Below are 27,806 nucleotides of genomic sequence, written 5' to 3' on the forward strand. Positions count from 1 at the left end.
AACCTATGATATATGCACAGTAATATTAAGTAAGAATGCAATTGATCAAACATGCCAGGACAGCAACAGCAATAGCACACTGCTCCCTCCACTGATGAAGACTACTTGAGGAGTGTCACATGATGATAATGAGCCAAGTTGTACATGCTTGATCTGGCATTATAACCAAGCTATGCCTTAGCTCTACATCTCAGTGTCATGAATCTCATGTTTAACTTATTACATATACACGTCTACTTCTAGTGACGATCGCTGAATACAGAAGCAGAGTACAAGGCCCCCTATTAAGTGACCTGCAACTGAAGGGCCAGACCCACAGTCAACGTTGCAAACCCCGCCTTAAACCCGCACACATAGTCAACATATACACACCTGGCTGAGTTGCATGTCAACAAAATTAAAAGGGCAATTTGAAACATTCACACACAATTACATGCATGTGTTACTTTACAAAGTTAAGGAAGTTGAATTATACATTATTCAGTACTGCAAGTTATATACATGTGCTGCAGCCACCATTTTACATGAATGGGGTCTCACAATTCCATTCTCTTTTTAAAGGTGAGAGGGCACCACCTCCCCTTCCATTTCCCATTTTGCAGGAAAAGTTTATATAGGAGCTATGGGAAATTTTCAGGTACTTTTTGGCACCAACACGGTACCAACTATAATAATTTTCACATGATCATTATTTGAGGAGCTAGGTACTAATGTCTTATTTGATAATGTTTTAATTACATGAGGCACTTCTAGTTTTCTGATTGCTATTGAAGTTGTTATATGCATACCAACCCACTGCATAATTAAATGTAGCCTATTTTAATTAAGAAATAAATTCAATCTATTTCTGAACCAAGAAATGTTAGTTAAAACCCAGAGTATGTTTGTTAAATGAACTGTCCAATTTTCTGTCTACATCAATACATTAAGAAATCCAAAACTGCATTTGATTTGGACATCACTCAAACAAGACTTGCAATGCAGCATATGAGGTATTTGCATAATTGCAGAATAATTTAATTTGAAAATGAGATGAAATCAGATAATAGCTCAGCATATGCATACATGTACACATTCCTCAGCTAAGCTTACATATATCTACTATATTTCCTGCATACATGCAATGATGTGGATATATTCGTCACAAACTTTGGCAGTCTACATTTAACATCCATTTGGAGAGGATCAATTGAAAACTATGTGTCAACAGAATTCACCTTGGTTCCTAAATCCTATTATTAATACATAAAAACTGATCTTCAAATTGCTTCTCAAAATGACTTACAGGATTAAAGGACAATTTCTAAAGATATTTCAGTTTCCCATGGAATCAAGAAAACTAGTCATGGTTTCCTAGCAACCGTTTTTAAAGCAGAAGATTCAAATGACTATAAATAAACGGCATATTGTGAATGAAAGCAAAACCAGATCTAGTCTATGTGCATGATACCATGTTTGTAGTGACTTTGATGACCATTGATGAGCCAAATGTCCTACGACAACTAAAATTCCCAGCAACTATATTAGGAACAAATGTATCATAGATATAAGAATGTTAAGGAATAGAAAGTTGAACAAACAGATTAATGAACAGTAGCATTGTCAGGTGTTTGGAAGTCATTCAGGGGGAGGGGCCGGGAGGGGAGGGGGGTACAGCAAAATGAGCAAACATTTGGGGCACAAAGGATGCAGGTAGTACAAGCTGGTGCATGTGGCAAGAAGCTCATAGTTTCAGAGAATACTTTCTTATACTTTAAGGAATAAATGTGTGAGATAATATGGCACTATTATCATTAATCTCAAGATGGCAAGTCCCAAGTATGTAAGAATTCTTTCAAAAGTTGCAGCCGCTGCAAATCCTGCTCAGCTAGAATGAATCTATATCAAACAATAGAGATTATCTAGATACAGGCATTATAGCCTGTATCTATTATGGGAACTGCAGAGCACCAAAATGTAGTCATGACCTAATTAAGCAGATTGACTGCAGGATGTCGCAGCAGCTGCCCCCTCACCATCCTACTGTACTTTTGACATGGTATGTACGCCCCACCACCCACCCCCACCCCTAACACACCTGCAGTAAACTGCATTAAGAATACATGTATAAACCAGCTGACACGATTCGGAAGGGTTTGTCTACATAGATTGCAAATGTGTATAAAACTTTGACACATATTTTCTTCGATTTAAATTATGTTTATAGTTTCATCTCCTCAAGCTTTGGGGGACTTTGCAACTTTTGAATACACATAAAATATGTTGTACCTACCACACTCGGTTTGATATTGCCAATGCAGTGTGTACGCCTTGTAAAGTTGATTATGCTATAAGAAGCCCTGAATGCCCCTTAGTTATGTACTCTGTAAATTTCTCCTGTGTATTCTTTTTTTGCCCCAAAATCCCCCAGCAGCTGATTCCAACAAGCTATAGCAGTCAGACTGTTTGCAGTTTATATTTCTGAATTATGTTAGTGGAAGTCCTACAAGGGACTGCTGCCAGCCAGTAGTTGATAATACAACATACATTGACACACACAAAGAACTTACAGGAAAAAAAAGTGCTATATATACTTCCTCAAACCGAAGTTCAAAGCTGACAAACATGTTGGAATTTGTGCCCTTTTCAATGATGCAGGCCAAAGTAATATAGACATAAGGCATACATATACAAATAACCTTCACAAGAATTCAAGCTTATATATTGAGAATTCACAAATTCGATCATGTATTAAAGCCAATGCTTTTCCTTACCAGAAATGTTCTCATATATATATACAAGATGATGAGAAATGCTGCATTGTGAGAAGCAAATATTCGGCCAATAAATTATTTAACTAATCCAATTCTGCAGCTTCTAATGCAATCATTTCAATACTCTCTCATCAAACAGACGGAGGCCCTATCTGCTGCAATCGAGATCCAGAAACGACGAGAAAGTTAATAAAAGTTGAGGAGTCTGAGGGTTGTAATCTCTTTAACAGAGTATGTTTTGACAGCTTTTCTACTTTCCTTCTCTCCTTGGGGTGTTTCTCCACGAAAAACACAGTTTTCCCCTTTCTCTCCGTTTTTTTTTCCCTCTTTATTTTCTTTTACGTTGTCGCATGTGTCACAGTGCAAGATTTCCAATTGGCATTTAATGGCACATGCAACATTTAATATACAATAACTGAAGGGGGTTATCACAGCCTTGACTTGATTTTACTTGAAAATGAAACGAAGGAATGTGTCGCTGACATAGAAAATACAAATTAGTTGGAAAAGTGTTGGTTGATAGAGGAGCACAATACTGTCACACTTTGTTATGATACAACATGTCTACTCTTAGCTCACAAGGGACATTAATTTCTGCAACCTTTCAGCCGCCTTTGGCCAAGGAGATACATCTAGTGCAAGTGTTAAGTATGTCATTTCCAGTGACTCAAACTTCTCAATCAATGAAGCAGATTTTGCTCAGTTTGAATGATCTGTTTGTAATTTTATTCAAGTTTTCCAGCACACTCATCTTCTCCACGTATATCTTTCATTCCTTTTCTTTTCTTATTTAATAACCATTTGCTTTGAAAAATATTCAACAATAAGCTATATAAATATGGAATTTACTTTCACTTGGTCTGTGTAAATCTATAGATGTTAAACTATAATAACACAGTTTAATTACATACACTCTTTGAATTAAGAGAAATGCCATCAAGAAAAAGTTTGTTGGAAGCTCATCCCCACTTTTTACAGTTGAAAGTTTATCTGACCAATTCCACACACATCATTGCAGCACAAAATGTCAGATCAAGTAGCTTTTGATATTTGAAGCAGAATCTTAATACCATTTTCCACCAATTCTAACAGCGGAGAATGAAACGATGAAAACAAGTCGCTACGTGGCCAGAATGAATCGACCACCGTATTCAATTTAATATTTCCACCAGGATGCTTGAATTACGTAATGTGTGTTTATCATTTATCGGGTAAAAGTCACCTATGGATGAGCTCCTTTTCAAAACAACAAACTGCAGATGATGATTACAATTGGGTGTTACTAAAACGCATGACAATTGCGTTACACATAACAAATGACAATATGTTGTACACACTAAAAAATTGCGTTGACTAGAACGAATGACAGTGAATGACAGCACAGACATTTGCTTCAACCGGATATCACACTTCAGACTTCGTGGGTTAAAGCCACGCAAAACATGTGGACGCGAAGTGCATATGTTACAGATCTAGTAAAGTACGGACAAGATACAAACGCACCTTATAGTAAGCGAAATTGGGAAGTCTGATTTTAAAAAGTAAATTTAACGTCATTTTTCCGATATTAATTGTTAGAAACTAACAATACTATAATCTTGAAATGGCTAACAATTTCAGGAAGAGTCCTTATATTTGCGATTTTGACCGGTGTTTTCGGAAATTCTTGAGCAAGATGTTTGACTTGCCCTGTGGGATTTTACCCCGTGAACTTAGGGGAATTGAAAAAATTTGTTACTGTTTGCGACAATACTATAATCTTGAAACGGCTAAAAATTTCAGGAAGAGTCCTTATATTTGCAATTTTGACCGGTGTTTTCGGAAATTTTTGAGCAAGATGTTTGACTTGCCCTGTGGGATTTTATCCTGTGAACTTAGGGGAATTGAAAAATTTGTTACTGTTTGCGACTGCGCAGATTTTTGCGCAGAAAACCAATAACCACATTTACTCCACTCTGTTAATCATTCTATCTCCACTCACCACCGTCCTTCGTTGTCATTCGCGAATGATAATTACCCCCATTCGCTGTCATTCGTTTTAGTTTGTCCTTTACAATTGAAACAAAAGTCTTGAGAAGAGAAATAGGAATTTGATTGTTGAAAAGATGTCATCATCACCACTGAGTTAAATGTATCTGGACATTTCCTCAAACCATGGAGCTATAAACAGATAGCTCCATGCTCAAACCTACCTCTGCAACTCTTGCATGACTCAATGGATAGCCAGCATAAAAGGCAGTCGGTGCATGGGAAGCTTATATTACTAAGACTATACTGGCACTACTACTGTACACCCATCCTCCTTACAGTCCAACCACTGATTAATCTGAAAATCCCAACACAGAGCCTCATTCCAATTTATAAAAGACAGCCTTCTGATAAGGTGGCTCCAATAATGCCGAAATTACAAAGATCATAGGTCACAGTCTGACATTTTGGGAGTTTGCAAGGAGTTGACAACTTGGGATATATCTCAATCCCAATTAAATTACCAATCAAACAAGCCAATATTTCCCACTTCCCCTCCCCCCCCCCTTATTCCCTTTGCTACAACCCTCTGCCTGTCCATCCTCTCTAAAAAGAAAAAGAAACATATATATATCCCCTCCTCCCTCTGATCACATATATTAAAGAAATAAACAACAAATAAACCAGTAAAGCAACTTGTGTTGACTCTCTCTCATCCAAACATTTTTGTAGAAAATTCTTGCATTTTTTCAGAGCCGTAAATCCAATCAGAGGAGAGAGTGGCTGTACGTACTCTAGGATTCAAAGATCATTACGAGGAACGTGATCTTTCGTAACCAACTTCTTGCACTCCCCCTCAATGTGACTGTCGGCGTAGATAGAAAATAATTAATGCTTAATTACACATGGATTTTATCTTGAACAAAATGAGCGATTCTGAGAAAATTTGGCACACGTTTCTCATTGTTGCAGAGGAACTTTGACATATTCTAATATTCTATGCCCGCAAGATCTCTGATCATTTCACTAAGAAGCTTTTCTACTTGTAAATAAAATCTCATCAAGCGATCACTAAATAGAAAAGGATTGTATCATTCAATCAATTAATTAATATAAATTAAAAAAATGGAAAGGTCTATCAGTCTATTAAGGTCTATTATTTTTAAATTTAGTTGAATTATCAGGTATGAGATAAAGATGTAAATTTAGTGATCAAAGCTTGGCCACTACTAGCTGCACCAAATAAGCTTGCCCTCAAACAAGTCACCTCAGGATTACAATTCCCTGTGCTCAGTTTATAGAGCTTGCGATCCTGAGGTATGTGACTTGTTCCAGTCCCGCTCTCGGCAATTAAAGTTTCTTTTTTCCCCAGTCAGGCTTTCAGTAGTTTGTTTACTTTAATAGGCCTAGATGCATCGTTGTCTTTTGCTGATATTCACCTCACTTCACTTCTTGAAGCTATATTATTTTTATTTAGTGTAAAATGTGATGAAAATTTGATGCTGATCCCACAGGTCTGAGAAAGTAATGTTTATTGTGAAATTTTTGAGTACTGCAATATGCCAGCAGTGCATGCAGTCCCTTCAATGCAGTTGAACCCAATACAAGAGATGTCACCAGCTTTAAAGAGGATGTACTTAATCATGTTATAGGGGAATGTGAAAGGGTACAAGTTGAGGTGAGAGGTGGGTGTCAAAATTGATGTTTACTAGAACACAAGGTTAACAAGAAAAGTGCAATGGTACTAATAAGGGTATAGGTAATTGGTAGGAAAAGAGGTCAGTTGAAAAAGATGGAACTGAATAACATATAATGAATGATTACGATCAATGCCAATGCTTCAGAGCGCTATGATGAATGATTACGATCAATGCCAATCCTTCAGAGCGCTGTATCGGGCATAACTATACCTAAGGGAGGAGATGAGAGGAGGGGAAAACAGAATATTAAGCAAAAAATGCAATCATAGTTGCTGATCATGACACAGATCATATCAATGTTTCTGCAATTACGTTGACATTGTGTTCTTTTATCTGAGCAATTTACCTCTCATTAAATAAATGTTGTTTTGACGTTTGTTGGTGCAATACGTTAAAAAAAAGTATACTAAACTAAATCGCTACAGGAGCTAAGTACAGCTAGAACAATTTATGCACCCCCAGCACCCTCAGTCCGTGCAATTAGCAGTTAATAATAGTACAATATTTATGAACATTAATGCATATATATATTCATTCTAATCAGAATCACTGTTTGGGTTTTTGGGATGTGCACAAATTCTCTTGAACCACATGCAATATCAGTAATTAAGAGCTTGATATGGGGCCATGTGAAGGGGGGGCAGTCCTAGGGTATATCCAAACCGTGCCTTCTGGATATGTCTATAGCTAGCTTTGCTATGTTGAAGAGGCCCCAAGGAGGGTCACATACTAAACTTGTTTCTTACTTTACAACATCATGAAAAAGAGAAGAACTCATAAAAATTTATTTACAATCGACTTTAGGACAGATTTTAACACATCGTTTTACACAGGAAGGTGTTAACAATTATTGGAAGCCACTGTGAGACAGTGTATTAGATACATTTCAAGAAGAACAAGGGAAGGGGGCCCAACACAGGTGTTGATGTTGAAATAACCACCTGTGGATGCAAAAGATCCACATGAAACCCCCCCCCACCCCCTTCCTGGCAGCCAGAGTTGTCCTTTGTGACAATGTTGCCAAACCTAGTGAATATTAATCCCATCTGATAATGTTGCTGATCTGATTAACTGAAATTCTTTCAGGTTTTCTTTTTAATTATTTGTAATTAAGGTGTAGTACTTTGATGATCATACTTGATTCTAAACATGTTACTTGAGTTGACAAGACAATTACATGACACGTTCATTAATTTGCATGCAAAAAATTGTAAGTTTTTGATCATTAAATGATATGTAATTTGACTAGTTATAGTTTGGGTACTTAAAACTGTATCGTTTATATTGTATTAAATAATTATAAACATTTGTCTGTAGAAAAGAAAAGGAGAAAAAGGCTGCTTCACAGATAATACACCCGTTATACATGTAACTGAACTGCTTAAACTGTGCAACATTTTAAAGCACCCATATACTTCTTTACAAGTTGCAAATATTTGTAATATGAATACATGTGTGGCTTCCCCAAATGAGAGTGACAAAAACTATAAGCAATAAACTGAAACCTGTTGTGTTCCTTCCTTTCATAATGAAATGAATTATCTATCCAAATTTGAAAATACAAAATTGTTCACCAAAAGAATTGAAATTTTGATGTAGCTTGGAATTAATCACACAGTTCAAGCGACATTCCAAATATCACTACATGGATTTTGTATTGAAGCACTGCACACTGCAGATATCTTACACAGCTGTATTAATGTTAGCAAATGTTGATCAAATAAGGAGACCATATTAAGACACAGAGACTATATAAGGGCACAGCACAGAGCTTTAGACTGCATCAAATCAGTTCTGAGGATTGCAAAAATAGGCACTTCACTGAGTACATCAAGGCACTGTTTTGGGATGGCACATCAAAGCACCGAGGGACTGCATCAAGGCACTAAAAGAAAAACTGTATGAATTAAGGCACTACAGAGAAACTGCATCAAGGCACTACTGGGGAGGGAGAGTGGGGCCTATGCATCAATACACTGTCAGAGATGCTGCATCAAAGAATTATAGAGAGACTCATGCATCAAGACAATACAAAGAAACTGCACTATAGCCACACTACTGAGGGACTGTGCATCAATGCACTGAGGGACTATGCATCAAAGCACTACTGAGGGACTGTGCATCAATGTACTGAAGGACTGTACATGAAAGCACTACTGAGAAACTGCATGAATTAAGGCACTACAGAGAGATTGCATCAATGCACTTCTGACGAGGGACTGTGTATCAGTGCAATGAGAGACTGCATCAAGGAATTACACAAAGACCCATGTGTTTCATGTTAAATTGGTAGAGTATACTCATCATACTTTTGTATTTGCTCCAGTAAGATCTACAGCAATTTCAAGCACGTCCTCTCATTCAAGCTGAACATGAATAAAGCTTGCATGCCCAACATAAATACATCTGAGGCTGATGTGTTTCATGTTAAATTGTAGACTTTGCAAACTGTTAATGCAATACTCATCATTCTTTTGCATTTGCGTCAATCAGATCTACAGCAATTTCAAGCACGTCCTCTTATTCAAGCTGAACATGAATAAAGCTTGCATGCCCAACATAAATACATCTGAGGCTGATGTGTTTCATGTTAAATTGTAGACTTTGCAAACTGTTAATGCAATACTCATCATTCTTTTGCATTTGCGCCAATCAGATCTACAGCAATTTCAAGCACGTCCTCTCATTCAAGCTGAACATGAATAAAGCTTGCATGCCCAACATAAATACATCTGAGGCTGATGTGTTTCATGTTAAATTTGTAGACTATGCAAACTGTTAATGAAATAATCATCATTCTTTTGCATTTGCTCCAGTCAGATCTACAGCAATTTCAAGCACGTCCTCTCATTCCTGGAAATTGTTGGCATTCGTAATTACATTTCATAGTCAGATGAGAGAAATTTCAGATTGCAAAAGTGATATTTTTCTCCTGTTTAGCATGTCTGCAGTCTATAAATGACTATTGGATTTGTGAACAACCAATCAGAGGTACTCCTCGGTATTTAATGAGATTTTCAGCCACAGAACAAGAAACGCAACTTCCCAAGTTTGAACATAAACATTTTAGGAGTGTTAGCTCAGTGGTTTCAACGCCGGTGCCTTCCAATCATAAGGTCCCCAGTTTGAGTCGCTTCAAGATTAATGTATGTCCTCCAGTTACAGAGTTGTTGACAATTGACAATTCATAATCATGGACATTAAATATGAATGTAAGAGACTGACTTCGGTCAGCCTGCGGCTTTGATAAGCCAATGAGGCTTCTTCGCAACTTCCTGCTTGCAGGAGGATATAAAATACATACATACATACATACAATATATACACACATACATTCATGTCCTGCCGTCTGTGGATTGCATCAATATAGTCTATAATCGCCCATACAGAATTTTTTTTTTTCCATCATTAACACTCCTCTCAGAAACCACGAATTGACAAACATGACAAAAACATTATAATATATTCGACTTGGGTTTTTAAGCCTCAAAATATGCATGCAGACGCAAGTTGTTTGTTGTCATTGTTCAACTTCTTAATTTTTTTTTATTGATTTATTTATTCTTGTTTCACTCTTTCCCTTCTCACGGTATATTCCCCTGAGCATTTCTTGGATTACATGACAAGCAAGCTGTAATTCGAAAGATGTAGCCGAAGAGTCACTTTGAATTAATGAACAGAACCACAAACTGACTCTTCAGCTCACAGAGAGATCAGGAATTGCACGAGTCTTACATTAAAGTATGCATCACTGCAGTCGTAAAACCTCTTGTCAGTCCACAGAAGAATATGAAGAAACCAGAACGGATATAACTTCATTTTCTTTTCCTGAATTCTTTTTAACTCACACTTGATTATTTAGGGGGAAAACCATTTGTGTAAAAATGGGTGTTATCTTTTCTCAATGCTCGAATGGTTAAAAAGCTAATTTCCTGTAAAGCAAATTTTTCTTTCTTTTTGGCATATAATGGGGGGGGGGGGTTGGGGGGAAGGAGGGAAACATACATTTCATTTTATTGAGAAACTAAATTAAGAATTAAGAACTGGGATATGAAGTGATGCACATTTGCCTTTTGACTAGTTTGGAACACACACATGGAAAATGTAATGCATGCATGCACTGATGTTAGAATGTGAAGGAAAATTCCAATATTTTACCATGACATTTTGTAAAGCAGATGACACTATCACAACTATTATTTTTATCATTTATGACATGAAACGTTATTCCTTATTTTTTCCATACATTTTTCTCTTGATATTGATTCAGAGATCTGTAAGCAGTAGCTAGCTTATTGATCACTTGCATTAGGACCTAAAGAACAGTGTCATCTTTTGAAAGGAGCATTAGAGTGCCACGGTTGATTTAGTAGCTAATTGTTTTTTTTAAATTACTATTAAAGCTTTTGATTGATTCAAACTCAAGGAATGGGTCACAGGTATCTAACAACTTATTCCATTTATGAACGTTTAAAGATTATGAAATTTCATAACAATTGTAATTTTTTCAAAATATTCTGAGCTGACCATTTATGATTTTCATTTTAGCATCTTTATCAAGATTAATTACCCGGGACAAACACTAGCAAAAACAGTAATGAGAAAAACTTAACAAAAATTTTGAAATGTTCAGCTGCATTCCATTAACACCAGCCTATAATGTTTAGGTGAAAAATTAATTAATTATTAATTAAATTAATTAAGAAAAATTAATTAATGAATCGTTAAAACTTTTCACAATTTTGAAATTCAAAGCCATCATTAATTAGAAGCTAATAAACATTCCTTTGGTGAAAATAGTGTGAAGATACATTGCAATCTTATTTGGAGTACACACTACAGTAGGTTTGCAAAAGATCGGTGCATGAGTGAATGCAAGTAAGCTGCCTCCAATTAGCAGTTGCGAATCCTTCACTGTAATTAATGCATGTGCAAAATTTTAACGGTTTCACAGCTCAGATGTCTATCGACAGTCAGGCAGAAAACCTGTTAAAAGCAAACTTGTCAGATAACCAGATGTAATCATTCCAGAGAGCGTGCTAAATGATGGCTTTACGGTCAGAGAGGCTATTGCAATCATATAGAAGTAAATATTATATAAATGGCATGCCAGAAATTCAACTAATATAGCTGCTACTGTTCTATTGGGGCCGGGGGGAGGGGGAGGAGGCGAGGGGTGGGAGCAGCTCTCACAACTCTGCTGCAGCCAGCTGCTGCAATTTTATTACTATATATGCAATTAGTTCTCTACAGTTTGGTAATATTTTGCAATAATTCTGACATATAGTTCTCTAATTTTCAGATTTAACTGATACCTGGATGAGACACAGATTCATTGGCTGCAGTGCAATGTCATTTCTCTTCCCAGTACGTAAACTGCATACTAGCTAGTAGTTTTACCGGACTCACTAATCTGAAGAAGTCGTACCATACCATCGGTATTAAAACTGATCAGATTCCACCTGGGTGAGTAGATGGCAGAGAACGCTAGACTTCGGCAACGGCGGCAGCCTGAGCAGCTAACAGAATCATCTCAGTCTCGTGCGTAGAGTTCTGGATCAACTAAAGGTGAGCTATAAGGCGCATCTGACAGAATTGCTCAACATCATCAACTGGATTATAAAACCGCCTCGCGAAACAAACCAGCCCGATCCTTTCAGTCGAAATTTAATTTAACCCGATTAAATTCTCCGGGGGATTGACCTAATTTGAGGGAAATCTGGATGATAAGTAGCTGGATTAGGGATAGAAATGAAAGTCAGCTGATGTCAACAGCCACTTTATGTCTGAAGTAGGTCATGTTTATATGGACACTGTTAATCAGGCAGTCCGACCTCATCTTGCTTCATTAGCTTCGCCTCCCTTAATCTTCCTCCCTGCTGATATTAACATATCTTCACCGTTCACTCTCTTCTCCCTAATGTAGCTGATCGTACTGAAAGTTAGAGGACGTGTGTGGGTGTATAAAAGGGTCTCATTTTGTGTAATTCCAACAATTCTGGGAAATTTAGAAACCATAGAATATGCCTTAAACTGTGCACACTATAAATGTTGTCTAAATGTTAATGAAATGATGCATGGCACCTCACAAAAGCAGTGAAGCCGACAAGTCTCTCTTCAGAGACAGAACCAGTAGAAAGTACCTGAATCCAACCTTGACTCCCAGAGTACCTCATCTAAACCCCTGCCACCAGAGATGGAAATACAAATTTTTGAGCAATATTAATACCTCCAATTAACCAGCAAATTAACCAATATAGAATTAACAAGGACCAACCCCAAGAGACCGATCAGCAGCTCAGCTTTCTGAAGGACAGTCCAAGTAATATCTCGAGCTAACAGAGATACTGATTCTGTATGTTGTCTATGCTCTTCCTCTCTGTAGGACAGTCCAGGTAATATTTCGAGCTAACAGAGCTACTGATTTTGTATGTTGTGTAATATGCTCATCCTCTCTGAAGGACAGTCATAGGCATAGGAGGTGGGGGGGCTGGGAGGGGGGCTGCAGGCCCCCCAACCAAAACGTTTTGTGAAAATTCGGGCAACTGCCGAGAATTTTTTGGGCATCTACTGAAAGAAAAATAATTTGCAATGTGTGCTACAATGGTTAAACTTATTATTATTATTATCATTGTAACGACTTCCCCAATAATTCTAACCAATTTGGAAGGGTTATAACACAGAAAATGATTGTATGCTATTGGCATGCGATGTAATAACCCATGCATGCCTATATGATATGCACATTAAGATGTCGAACGCGTGCGGAGCGCTCTAAAAATTTTGGTTATATTTTTTGGGCAAGTCTTTCCAACTAAAATCAACCTATTCAATTACTTTCAAGTGTACACATTAGGTGAAAGTCTCCTCAGTAATATAAGAAACCTGGTCCAGAAACCTGCAAGATTGCCCAATTCTACAGAACTAAGTCAGTCTCTCTGAAATAATGCAATTAATCTGGCTCACTTCCCAATCACTGATTGTTGATTTATCTTAGACCAGCCATGATAGACAATGCAGTGTAGAAGTATAGCTGGTAAGTGGGATGATACAGTTACAGACTTCATTAGTTAGAAGAGAACTTACTTATCTTACTGAACTAACAAAATTGGCCTGGGCTATGTTTAATCAAGCAGACATCTACAGAGAAGAGATAGAAAATCTATTGGGAAAGATATACCTTGTAAGATTTGAACTTTTGATCCACTTACTTCCTTGATATTAAAATTTTTATTTGTCATGCTTTTGCATTCTTTTTATAACCTGAATATATAATACTGGGAATAAAAAAAATTGAAGTTCAAATGTATAGGAAGGGAGACAAAAACTATCTGACTAGCTGTTGATATGACCACTCAGTGGATCTAATCCCCTATTTGCTGCATGAGACAGTTTGAAAGGTTCCGAAAACAAAGCATCTCTTTGCAAACTAAACATGTATTGATAACTGTTCATTTCTTCCTTCCAATATTTCCCATTCATGTAACACATTCTGGAGGATTGCATCAATTGCATTCCAATTTGTAATGCATCCAAAAGACCTTGAAACTGTAACTTTTATAGACATATATCTCTCATGTGCAGGGGTAATTGATACTGTAAACTGACCATACATATTGTATTGTCTATTGAATGTAGGGCCATTAGTTACCATAGTAACACAAGCTCTTCCACATCGAATTGTTACTAAATTTAAGTCAATCCTCAAAGAGCTTTCAACCCTGGAGGAATTTTATTCCAGCTTGTTCTTTCAAACAATGCCTGTTTAAAGTTTAATTTACTAACATGTTTTTTACAAGTTCAGTTACTATGGTGACTTTGAATTTCACTCATCATGTCTGTTCTGTAACATACACATGTATGGTAGATATTCAGCATGAATAACTGATTATAAAGACAAAAAAAAACAGCGAATGTTTACAAGACTGAACATTCATTCTCACAATAAAAATAAAAAAAAACCACAAAGCACTATGATCCTATAAAAGCATGATTCGATGTGAGAGCTGGGTATGTGAATTGCGGAACATTTGGCTTCTAAATTTTATTGTTAATCCAGCCATTGAATCACTCAAATCTAGTGGAAGAAGTTGAGACATACTGTCTCCTACATAATACATACCCTGATGTAAAGGCATAGGCCCTTAGATACTATGCATCATGGACACAAATATTGTATTGTATTGTATTGTATTTTAGATCCTCCTGCAAGCATGCGGGAACTCGCGAAGAAGCCATCATTGGCTTATCAAAGCCACAAGCTGACCGAAGTCAGTCTCTTTGAGTCATATTTTAACGTCCATGATTATGAATTGTCAATTGTCAACAATCTGTAACTGGACGACATACATTAATCTTGGAGTGACTCAAACTCGGGACCTTATGAGTGAAAGGCACCGGCGTCAACTACTGAGCTAACACTCCCGAATACACTCCCCAAATAGAAGCCTATGTACTGCATATTGGTAGTAAAATAGTACACTGTATCTCAGATAGTCCTTCATTTACAGTGACATACTGTCCCCTAGATACAGTCCTTTGAAGGAAAAAAATCCTACTAGACATTGACAATTAGATTATTGTCTCCTAGATTCCATCCCTATATATATACAGACATACTGTCCCTTAGATACTATTCTCTTATAAAGACAAATACCCAGCACATATTTACATTACATGTATACTGTCTCCTACAGTAGGTTTATCTAATACATACCTTCCCCTGAAGACAACACTCTCATCAAGGCAATACCTAGTACATTTTTACATTAACATAATGTCTAATAAAGTAGATTTCTCTGAGACATAAATACATACTGTCCCTCAAAGACAACGCTCTCATGGAGACAATACACAGTACATATTTACATTCAAATACTGTCTCATAGTAGGTTTCTCTAGTAGATAAATTCATACTGTCCCCTGAAGACAACACTCCCATGGGGCAATACCTTACATTAACATTTGGTTTCCTACAGTAAGTTTCTCTAGTAGATAAATTCATACTGTCCCCTGAAGACAACACTCCCATGGGGCAATACAGTACCTTACTTTAACATATGGTTTCCTATAGTAGGTTTCTCTAGTAGTAGATAAATTCATACTGTCCCCTGAAGACAACACTCTCATTGAGACAATACCTTGCATTAACATATGGTTTCCTACAGTAGGTTTCTCTAGTAGATAAATTCATACTGTCCCCTGAAGACAACACTCCCATGGGACAATACCTTACATTAACATATGGGTTCCTACAGTAGGTTTCTCTAGTAAAATTCATACTTTCCCCTGAAGACAACACTCTCATGGAGGCAATACCTTACATTAACATGTCTCATACAGTAGGTTTCTCTAGTAGATTAATTCATACTGTCCCCTGAAGATAACACTCCCATGGAGACAATACCTTACATTAACATGTCTCATACAGTAGGTTTCTCTAGTAGATTAATTCATACTGTCCCCTGAAGATAACACTCCCATGGAGACAATACCTTACATTAACATGTCTCATACAGTAGGTTTCTCTAGTAGATAAATTCATACTGTCCCCTGAAGACAACACTCCCATGGAGACAATACCTTACATTAACATGTCTCATACAGTAGGTTTCTCTAGTAGATAAATTCATACTGTCCCCTGAAGACAACACTCCCATGGAGACAATACCTTACATTAACATGTCTCATACAGTAGGTTTCTCTAGTAGATAAATTCATACTGTCCCCTGAAGACAACAGTCCCATGGAGACAATACCTTACATTAACATGTCTCATACAGTAGGTTTCTCTAGTAGATTAATTCATACTGTCCCCTGAAGATAACACTCCCATGGAGACAATACCTTACATTAACATGTCTCATACAGTAGGTTTCTCTAGTAGATTAATTCATACTGTCCCCTGAAGACAACACTCCCATGGAGACAATACCTTTCATTAACATATGATCTCCTACAGTAGGTTTCTCTAGTAGATAAATTCATACTGTCCCCTGAAGAAAACACTCCCATGGAGACAATACCTTACATTAACATGTCTCATACAGTAGGTTTCTCTAGTAGATTAATTCATACTGTCCCCTGAAGACAACACTCCCATGGAGACAATACCTTACATTAACATGTCTCATACAGTAGGTTTCTCTAGTAGATTAATTCATACTGTCCCCTGAAGACAACAGTCCCATGGGGCAATACCTATAGATATATATATCTGCATTAGATACTGTTTCCCAGATTGTATTCCCAAATACATAGAACATACTGTCCCCTGAGAACCATCCTCTTATGAAGACCAATACCTAGCACATATGTATATTAAGATACTGTAGCCTAGATGCTATTCTATCAATACCTAACACATACATATTTTAAGATACTGTAGCCTAGATGCTATTCTCTAACATATAGAGTCATACCGCCCCTTTCGCCTTGCTCACATTTCAGAAAGCAAAGGGGATCTGATACCTGCAGGGCGATGGTGTGAGTGTGTTTGCCCTCAGGACCAAGCATGGTCTCCCTTATCATGGACCTCCATGCCCTTACCAGGATGAACCAGCAAGTGCAATCAAGATTGTAGCATGAATGTTCACGCAAACACAGTGTGGAGCAAGAGCAAAGGTGGGTGCACTGAAGTACTATGACTTACTAATTGAATTGTAATCAATCATCATAACCTTTTCCCTCTTGTATAATTGTTCTTTCTTTTAAAAACATTGATCCACCACCCATTCTCATATGTGGAGGCGTCATGAGCAGGTTTTATTAGGTGGGAAAATAAGATCCTGATCCATCTTGCATTCTCAATTGTGATTAAGGCTTTACATACAATACTCTCATGATTACAAATACCTACTTCATTTCTGTAAGTTAACTGTGTCACTAGCTAGATCAGTGGCTAACATTTTTAGTCCCATAACCCAGAATCTTCCTATCTAGAGGACTGAGCCACAACTTTACCAAATAACTGAATCCATTTATGTGAGCAACCTCTGAAATCTGTAGAAAGTCAATTTTCTGACATCTGAAAAAAACCCTACCCAAAATTGTTTGCGACTCATAACTTGCAAAAAGTGGACCTAGGTACTATCCTTTCATATACTGAGACATACCGTCCCCGAGATACTATCCTCTCATGGAAGACAGATACCTAGAACATTATTTCTAGCAACATACTCGATACTGTCCTCTCTTATACAGAGACATACCGTCCCCGAGATACTATCCTCTCATGGAAGACAGATACCTAGAACATTATTTCTAGCAACATACTCGATACTGTCCTCTCTTATACAGAGACATACCGTCCCCGAGATACTATCCTCTCATGGAAGACAGATACCTAGAACATTATTTCTAGCAACATACTCGATACTGTCCTCTCTTATACAGAGACATACCGTCCCCGAGATACTATCCTCTCATGGAAGACAGATACCTAGAACATATTTCTAGCAACATACTAGATACTGTCCCTTCTTATACAGAGACATATCGTCCCCGAGATATTATCCTCTCATGGAAGACAGATACCTAGAACATATTTCTAGCAACATACTAGATACTGTCCCTTCTTATACAGAGACATACTGTCCCCGAGATACTATCCTCTCATGGAAGACAGATACCTAGAACATATTTCTAGCAACATACTAGATACTGTCCCTTCTTATACAGAGACATATCGTCCCCGAGATATTATCCTCTCATGGAAGACAGATACCTAGAACATATTTCTAGCAACATACTAGATACTGTCCCTTCTTATACAGAGACATATCGTCCCCGAGATATTATCCTCTCATGGAAGACAGATACCTAGAACATATTTCTAGCAACATACTAGATACTGTCCCTTCTTATACAGAGACATATCGTCCCCGAGATACTATCCTCTCATGGAAGACAGATACCTAGAACATATTTCTAGCAACATACTAGATACTGTCCCTTCTTATACAGAGACATACCGTCCCCGAGATACTATCCTCTCATGGAAGACAGATACCTAGAACATATTTCTAGCAACATACTCGATACTGTCCTCTCTTATACAGAGACATACCGTCCCCGAGATACTATCCTCTCATGGAGACAGATACCTAGAACATTATTTCTAGCAACATACTCGATACTGTCCTCTCTTATACAGAGACATATCGTCCCCGAGATACTATCCTCTTGTGGAAGACAGATACCTAGAACATATTTCTAGCAACATACTAGATACTGTCCCTTCTTATACAGAGACATATCGTCCCCGAGATACTATCCTCTCATGGAGACAGATACCTAGAACATATTTCTAGCAACATACTAAATACTGTCCCTTCTTATACAGAGACATACTGTCCCCGAGATACTAACCCTCTCATGGAAGACAGATACCTAGAACATATTTCTAGCAACATACTAGATACTGTCCTCTCTTATACAAAGACATACCATCCCCTAGTTACTTATCATGGACACAAACACATACGCTACTCCATATCTGGAGCAAGATACCATCTCCTTGAAATTAACTGTCCTCTCATGTAGGACACACTCCTGCTCTACACACACACATATACACACACACATAACAAAAGACCGGCGCTGAGAAGGCTCCTGTCCTCCCTTGAGAAAAGACAAAAGTAACTCACCGGTCTCCGTACGTCTGGAAGTGTGAACCATAGAGGGAACACTAGTGGTATGAGTAAAATGTATGTGACTCTTTTCCTGGTACCTTTTGGAAAACCAATGTCCAACGGCTCTTCCATTTCCATCTCCTCCTATCGAACAAAAAGTACAACGTTTTGTGAGATACGATACTTGTATGAAACTCTACGATGAATGTATTTATTTTAGATCCTCCTGCAAGCAGGAACTCGCGAAGAAGCCTCATTGGCTTATCAAAGCCGCAAGCTGACCGAAGTCAATCTCTTACATTCATATTTAACGTCCATGATTATGAATTGTCAATTGTCAACAAGTCTGTAACTGGACGACATGCATTAATCTTGGAGTGACTCGAACTGGGGTGACGATAATCCAAGACACTATGTGTGTAATGCTATGCTGGTCTACAGGTTGCCTTTAATCTATTGTAAGTCACAGAACATGAGAGCAAAGTAACATTTGTTTCATGAACATTCAAAGAGAAGAGTAATGCCATGTCAGTGAATTGCATTATAGCATCTTTTAACATTTGGTCGAACAGCATTTATACCATTAATAGCATTTATTTATAGCATAGCATTTATACAGCATTTATTCAGCATTTATACCCAAGCTGAGGTCGCGATCATTCAAACTCATATATCTGCCTCAAATTTGCCACCGAGTGAACGCTAGCAAGGGTTCGGTCAATTTGAATTGATTCGGAACATTTGTTCATAATAATGTCAACAACATGCAAAAACCCTAAAGTGGGAAGCTTGAAAATCTTTGACTTCTAAATTTTAACTTATATTTTTGAAATACAGCATGACTAGTCAAGCAAAATAAACTACAAGTTTATGGGATGTAAGTATCAGAACGAATTTACCAAATTCATCAAGATTAACTCAAGAAACTCCTTTAAGCTATCGAACTGTTTTCGTCTATTGTCATATGTCTAAACCTAAGAATATTTTAAGTTCATGAATGGCGGCGGGTAATCTCGGCATTCCAACCAAATCCTACTTTGTTTAATTTGAACATTTCTCAGAAAAAGGAGAAAAAAACAAAAGCAGCTATTGAGATGTGATTGAGCAGACAGATATAAGTATTTCGCAATTGATGGTTTTCCACATAAAAATTAATCAATGTGTCTATAGGCCTTCAAACTGGCTCTAATTATCAAAGCGCCCGGGCTGTAGAATTAAAAACCCCCTCAAAATGACGGAAATGAAATGTACCGTTTCCTCGGCGATGGAGTCTCTCTGACTGCTATCGTCTGCCCCTTTCTTCTTTCCGTTGCCGTTAGCGACCGCCAGCGTGTCCTCGTTCGCCATTTGCACATGGACGTCCTTCCTGGACTCGATTTCTCCGTTATTGCAATCGCTCTGCGCACTGTTCTCATTACCCGAATCCACGTCACCGCTTGTCACTTTTATTGCCATGTCCCCATGAGCACCGATGAAGAGGTTGCCGTTTGCCGAGGAAGATGCGGTGATTCCATTGACACCAATAATCATCTCACCCGTAGCTCGGATGATGAGATTGTTCTGAGAGTTGCTGCTCGATAGCCCACTTCTTGGGCTCATCTCTGTCCCTTGAGGGGCTTTACCTAAATTTTCTAAAGTTACAACCTTCTCTCCACTTTGTTGATCTGTTCCAAATTGAAAAGTAAAAAAAGAGAAAAGGGGAAAAAAAACTTTTTGAGAACAAATAAAATCATGTGAATTGTTGAAATCTCATTTTGAATGTAATAATGCTGATTTTTTTATATTTTGTTATATTAGTACACTGGGCTTAAGAAAAACATATTAGAATAAAAGGAATACTTTCTGTGCATGTTCATTTTCAAATCCGTTAATGTTAATGCAGTATATGTATCAGGACATTGAGCATTAATCACCAATTAATGGGTAACTTTTTAAAAACCAGTTTCTCCCTTCCTTTTTAGGATGATGCACAGGAATACTAGCTAAGATAGGTGACTCTATTACATTAATAATGTGGAGTGTTAGCTCAGTGGTTAACGCCGGTGCCTTCCAATCATAAGGTCCCCAGTTCGAGTCACTCCAAGATTAATGCATATCGTCCAGTTACAGAGTTGTTGACAATTGACAATTCATAATCATGGACGTTAAATATGAATGTAAGAGACTGACTTCTGTCAGCTTGCGGCTTGATAATGAGGCTTCTTTGCGAGTTCCTGCTTGCAAGAGGATCTAAATTACATACATAGAATACATACAATATGGTCATTTCTGCTCGAATATCGAGCTGACAGAGGAGTTTAACAAGTCAAGAATGTTATAAACACTAGAGAGTGATATACACATCAAACAAATTCCTCTGATCATACAAGTATTCCTCAAGTATGCCATACAAGTATGCCATACAAGTATGCCTCTATAAAATCTGCAAGAAGTAATACTCTTATGCATACACTTAACGACAGGTCAATTTTATTGGAAACGTTGATGAAAACTTCAGGCAATTTCTACATAACCACAGTCTCAGCAGATAAGTATGCTCCAGCTAGCAGATTATATGCAATAAACAATAAACAAAGTGATCATAGCTTTCTTTATATACTCCTCCCCCAACTTCAACAAGTACAACATACAAGCTTTAATTTGAAGATTTCGAGATTTTGTTCCAATTTTGTTCATAACGGGTAAAAAATTAATTTAAGGCAATGATTATTAAGCAACCCTAATAGTTTTAGAATTTATCGTAGAATTCTTAGCAAGCATAATAACTTATTTGTAAGACTTGATAGCAAGGCTGGGTTAGGCATGTTCAAACATTGTATCATATGTATTGTAATTCAAATTCAAATTAGGGGTGGATACTCTTATAGCAGTGAATAGCTGTTAACCTGAATGCTGCTGCTGTGAATATTTGGTATCACGCACTGACAATTAACCACACCCCTGACAGCATCTTTCCTTTTCAAAGATCAGTTTGGTTATAAAGATATCATACATTGCAAAAGCAAAAAGAAAGCCAGTAAAATGCATAATGTGCACAATGAAAACTGACATCAACTGAAGGCAACTAAACTATCTTTGCATATTAATGTGCAATGCATTCATACAGAGGGTCAGGTTTCCTACCAAAACAAAACGCCTGAAATGCAGCAACGGACAGGCTTTGACCGAGAGGGAGATATCCCTGGACCCTGGGTCACATCAGGGGTCCATGGATGGGATAAAGAACGATATGCATATATGTGATCCTCTTTCATAATGCACATATTAGGACCATATTTAAAACTTCAGAAAGGATGCCTGGTGACAAAATTGGCTAGAGGGACCGACCTAGCTATCGACATCCCTTGCTATACCCACCTATAAAAATACTATCTCCTTTTGAAGAAGAAGAAATCAGCAACTACATCAAAAATATAGAAAGTGATTCTCTTGAAGAGATTTTTATCCATACATTATCCCCCCCCCCTCCCCCTCCGCCATGCATGCATCCACAATAACAGTAATTTATCTGATAAGCAATTTAGTACACTTAATTGACAAACCTCAATATCTATTCATAATTAAGAATATAATTACCGAGACATTATATAAAGTAACAACTTTTTCATCACAGCATTGTTCCTTTAGTAAGATGTAGTATGCCCAATAGTTGTATTTCATGCATCTTGATACATAGGTGCATACGTGCCAGTGTAAATAGAACTCCTCCAAACTCATCCACAAATACTGCTAGACTATATGTAGTAAAACATGTGAGAAACTAGCTGAGAGCTGGCTAATGGAATATTCTAGGAAAAACACAACACGCTTAAATAGCTGTTCTTCGCTGCGGTAAATTATCGCTACCGCAAAATGCTTCCAAATTTATTACATTGAAGACTAATTTGTTGCTTTGTGACTGGAAGCCAAGTTTTGTTTTTGGTGAATGCTTTTCAAAATGTACCCTTGGGAAATCTTGTAAAAAGGAAGTTTTTAACAGACTTTCTTTCTGTAGTAGAAGAAAGCAAAGAAATAAATAAATTAACAAACAGATGAATATAATTAAAAAAAAGAAAAACTGTACACTTTGCATATAGATTTAATATTACATCTAGACTCTTTAAGGCCATATTGTTTTTTAGAAACAGCTAGTATTTTGCTTAAAAATGAATGATTTGCTTTAATAAAGTATGAAAGGTATATAGCAAGTTAAAGATGTCCAAAGTCTGCACAGCACATGTATACTGTGGATGTTATTGTTGTACTGTTTAGGATACTAAAACGGAACTGGTGACTGTGAAATCGCAACAAATGCTTAAACTGCAAAACTAAGAAATATATGAAGTTGGCAGAATTTAATAAGAAATATTTCTAGAAAATTAAATCAAAGGTAATTTATTTTATTATTGTTTACAAAGCAATATATCTGAAGAAGAACATAACATTTTTCTAAGTCTACTTTTTATCCATTATTATATATCCATTTGAGCTTGCTGATCAAACAATTCCCTATGTTTTGTAACTATTTCATATAACTTCAAACAGAACCAGAATTTGAGCTTGCCGCTGATCAAATGATTCTGTTTTATAACTATAGGATATCATATAACTTCAAACAGAACAAGATTTCAGGCATGCTGATAAAACAATTCCCTACGATTTATAACTATTTCAAATAACTTGAGAAAGAACCAGAGTTTGGGCTTGCTGTTCAAACAATTCCCTATGTTATATAACTATATCATATAACTTCAAATGGAACAAGAGTTCAGGCTTGCTGATCAAATGATTCCTATGTTTTGTAACTATTTCATATAACTTCAAACGGAACCAGAATTCGAGCTTGCTGATCGAACAATTCCCTATGTCATAACTATATCATATAACGCTAGCCAGAACCAGTGTCTGAATAGCTAGAATAGAACCTTATATTGGGCACATCACAAATGATATCGTGAGAGTCAGAATAAGTACCATTAAAAGATCATGCAAATTGTTTCCTGTTACAGAGGTAGCTACTGATCCACTATAAAGCCATTGCCTCTAATACCATAATAAATGCTGAGCTTCTTTAATTAAAATGTAATATAATCAATGTTCTATAGCTATTCATGTTTTGCAGACATGTACATATTAAAGTATGCTAAATTATATTACTGGAATAGTCCTTTAATAACTTTCACTATAAATGGTGTCAACTCCTAAATCCAGGTCAAATTTAATATCTCGACAGAAGAAATGTTTTTTTTCGAACTTTATATAAACCAATACCACAAAATCCTTGGCAAATTTGTAATGCATTGTAAGCATTTTTCACCCATGATAATCTTTCATACGCTATTCTATTGATTTTTGAACTGTGTTTCTGACGATGAGGCTGACGTGGGAATGATTTGTGTGTGTGTGTGTGCTTGACAAGCTGGTTCAGTTAGTTGCTTTAATAGCAGGGTATAGCCTCTAAAGTTTAATAAATGGAATGTCTCATTTTTCCATAACCTATCAAAGACCATTCAGTTGAATCTAAGTTTTTGCATTATCCAATAACCATCAAATATCAACAATCTGCCACATGTTAAGTCTTTTTTTTTTGCTGCTCCAAAGGGTGACACTTGCAGACCATATATCTCAACTAGTTTCAACAGGTGTCTACTTGCCAATGTTTATTTTCTGACATATTCTTGTTCAGGAGGATGAGAGCTATCAAGTATTTATTTATGCCATGGTTTTGCAATGGAACATCTCATAATTCGTGAATGAAATTTCGATTTTATAATCTTGCATGAACAAATATATGAGTAATATGTCACATAAATCATATATGGCATCTTCTTCTTCTCTACGACATGAAGGGAAATAAGAAAACACCGGGCGTTAGAGCACTCGGCTTGTCACGAACGTTACAGGAACTCCTTCCGAGACAAACGAAGCTGGTATGATGAAATCTGACAGGTGATGTAGAGTACTGACGTCAGCTGCTCATAGAGTTAGAAGTAACTGCTTATTGCTTCATTACTTCTCCTTGCCAGCGCCTGTGTGCCACCCTATCAGAACATGTATGCCAGCAGCCAATATACCATTCATATTTACTAGAGCTGGAACATTCTTCTCATCTAGAATTCACATGGAATATATCAATATTCCAAGGACGTCTATTCGGATTCGTGATAGAAATTAAAGATATTACCTTTTTGTTTCTTTTTCCCCCTTCACCAGGCCTCCACAAGATTTGGTAATTTTGTTTCCTCAGTTTGAACATTAACATGGAAGTTTTACACTGGTGCAGTGCATTATCAGGTGTGAATATATATATGTATATATATATATATATATATATGTATATATATATATATACATATATATATATATATATGTATAAACACGCTATTCCATCGCCGTTGCAACTCAGAGTTTCAAGCACACATTGAGTTCTTTTCTCTGCGGCGAGCATCAACAACATATATTGTATCATAATATTATAATGCTGGTTTATAGTGTGTGGTTAAATGGTGACATACAAATTAGCCTACATGACAGGCATTCAAGACTTATTTTAAGTTGTAGCAGTACTTGTAAGAGAACTGTTGTTGGGGGGTGGGGGGGGGGTATCTGAAGGGGTTTACAACTAGACAAGTGACTGTTTCAGTCAGAGAACAAATCCATGCAGTTTAAATCAGAATTAGTGAAAGTTTTACCATATAAGTGAATCATGTTTTTTGCTTTTTCTTGTGGCTTGTGCTTAGAGGAATATACAAATTCTCATCACGTCAAGATGCAGATATTCTATTACAGTGTCCGAGCTCTTGATCCAGGGTCAAAGTTCACACGACTTCCAAAAAAATGCCACAATTTCTATTGAAAATGCAGCCCAATGCAACCTTTTCTTTTTCCTGTTTTTGGTTTTGCTTGTTTTTCATTTATTATTTTTTTTCTTCAAAATTATTTAAAAAGTCAAAAAGAATTTTCTGAAATGCAATATTAACAAATGCATTTTTTTTTAATTGAAACTAAGTACTTAATAAATTATATAGAACCTGGACTGAAGTCTTGAAACCCTTGGAATATAGCTTTAACCGATTGCTAATCATTGAGCAGGTAAGTATAATTGCGAGGCCATATATCATGAAGTATTTGATGAAGACTGCTAATACTTACAGTACACTGTGATGTTGTTGTACCCTCTCTGTATATACCATAATTACATCACTGAACTGAACATATCGAACATTAAAAAGAAAGAAGGACGCTGTGCCGTTGACAGCCAATATTTTATTGTAAACTTTTCTTTCGATCATTTCGAGGAAATGTTGATTTATAACATCATCTCTCATGAGGGTGAGGGTGTAGGCGATGCCTATTGCATTAGGGCAGTCTGATTACTCAAATAACAGAGCTAAGTTAGCTTTTGACAAGAGCTTTTGAGAAACGTTTTTGGCTATAAATACAGAGAAAGAAGTAAGTGACTTTAAGTGGTTCATAAAAGATGCAGACTGTATTTGAATGGAAATAAAAAAGAGCAAAAAAAAAAAGAAAAAGAACAACAGGGTTATAGTCACGTTCAGCTGCTATATTAAACAAAGTTCATGAACAATAGGGATGTTGTAAACTGATTAGTAATTTGTCACATATAATGTACATGTCACTATATATTCATGTTAAAAGGCATCTTTGCTCAATAGAACATGAAGTCACTTGAGATAGGGAAAAAAAAAGATTGAAAGAATTTAGTCAATAAGCAACTAATAAATATGCACTATATGCAATGATGAAGGTTTGAACTATACAGTCCACATCTTGATATAGGGCAGCCCGGAGTCGTGACAATTTCATAATGCTTATAACTCTCTAGACTGATGCTCACAAAGCACTGGTATTGTCAGTGCATTACAGTTCCTAACCTTGATCTGATAGAAACATGATATTCACACTGCTCATACTGACATTACGAGTGCTCATTGCAATTCCAATGGACCATGGCTATTTTAGTTGCCATTCCAATGGACCATATATAATGGCTATACTCCAATGGACTATATATTATGGCTATTCTAGTTGCCATTCCAAAAGACCATATATTATGGGTAGTTTAGTTACCATTCCGATGGACAATATACTATGTTTAATTTAGTTGCCATTCCAACGGTTGGGATAATAAAAATAATGTTCATGAGAAGCGATCTTGGTGGGGGGGGGGCATCCTTGTTAGGGTGACCGGAAGCCCATATCAGGGAGTGGGATTAAACTGTGGGACTGCCCTTGTGTGCAGCAATGTAAGTTTAGGCGGCAACCAAATTTTAGTTGGCTACAGATGTGTGGAACCAAAGAGAGAGAAAACAACTGATGATGGTGAAAATGAAGACAACAACATAAATAGGCAACGTAAGTGTACACAACAAAATGAGATCTGAGAGCAACATAACATTGAAAGCTGAAGGGTAATTGTGAAACATTACAACTTGAATTAAGACGACAATATAAACTTCAACAAGATAAATAAGGCAGCAGCATATTTAATTAGATGGTAACGTCATAGTTTGGATAAAAACATTGTGTAGGACAACAATCAGCATATGGACAACAACATAGACGGAGGCAACAATATGTGTTGAAACAATTAATGTGAAGTTAGATGATAACATGGCTTGAGGCAGCAACATACTAGCTAGGTTGAAACAATTAATGTGAAGTTAGATGATAACATGGTGTGAGGCAGCAACATACTAGCTAGGTTGAAACAATTAATGTGAAGTTAGATGATAACATGGTGTGACGCAGCA

The 27,806-nt window shown here is 36.8% G+C and overlaps 1 protein-coding gene across 5 annotated transcripts in view; it reads right to left on the bottom strand.

The window, feature by feature from the left end:
- Positions 1-27,806, bottom strand: part of LOC139978188 (sodium/potassium/calcium exchanger 2-like) — a 129,051-nt gene that overhangs the window by 33,929 nt on the left and 67,316 nt on the right. For all 5 annotated transcript variants that reach the window (XM_071988112.1, XM_071988111.1, XM_071988114.1 and 2 more), the window contains exons 4-5: positions 20,305-20,717; positions 19,069-19,197 (exon numbers count right to left, since the gene is read on the bottom strand). In XM_071988112.1, coding sequence (XP_071844213.1) covers positions 19,069-19,197; positions 20,305-20,717 — 542 coding nt within the window. The remainder of the gene's footprint in view (positions 1-19,068; positions 19,198-20,304; positions 20,718-27,806) is intronic.

This window comes from Apostichopus japonicus, chromosome 13 (genome assembly GCF_037975245.1).
Source record: "Apostichopus japonicus isolate 1M-3 chromosome 13, ASM3797524v1, whole genome shotgun sequence".
NCBI lineage: Eukaryota > Metazoa > Echinodermata > Holothuroidea > Aspidochirotida > Stichopodidae > Apostichopus > Apostichopus japonicus.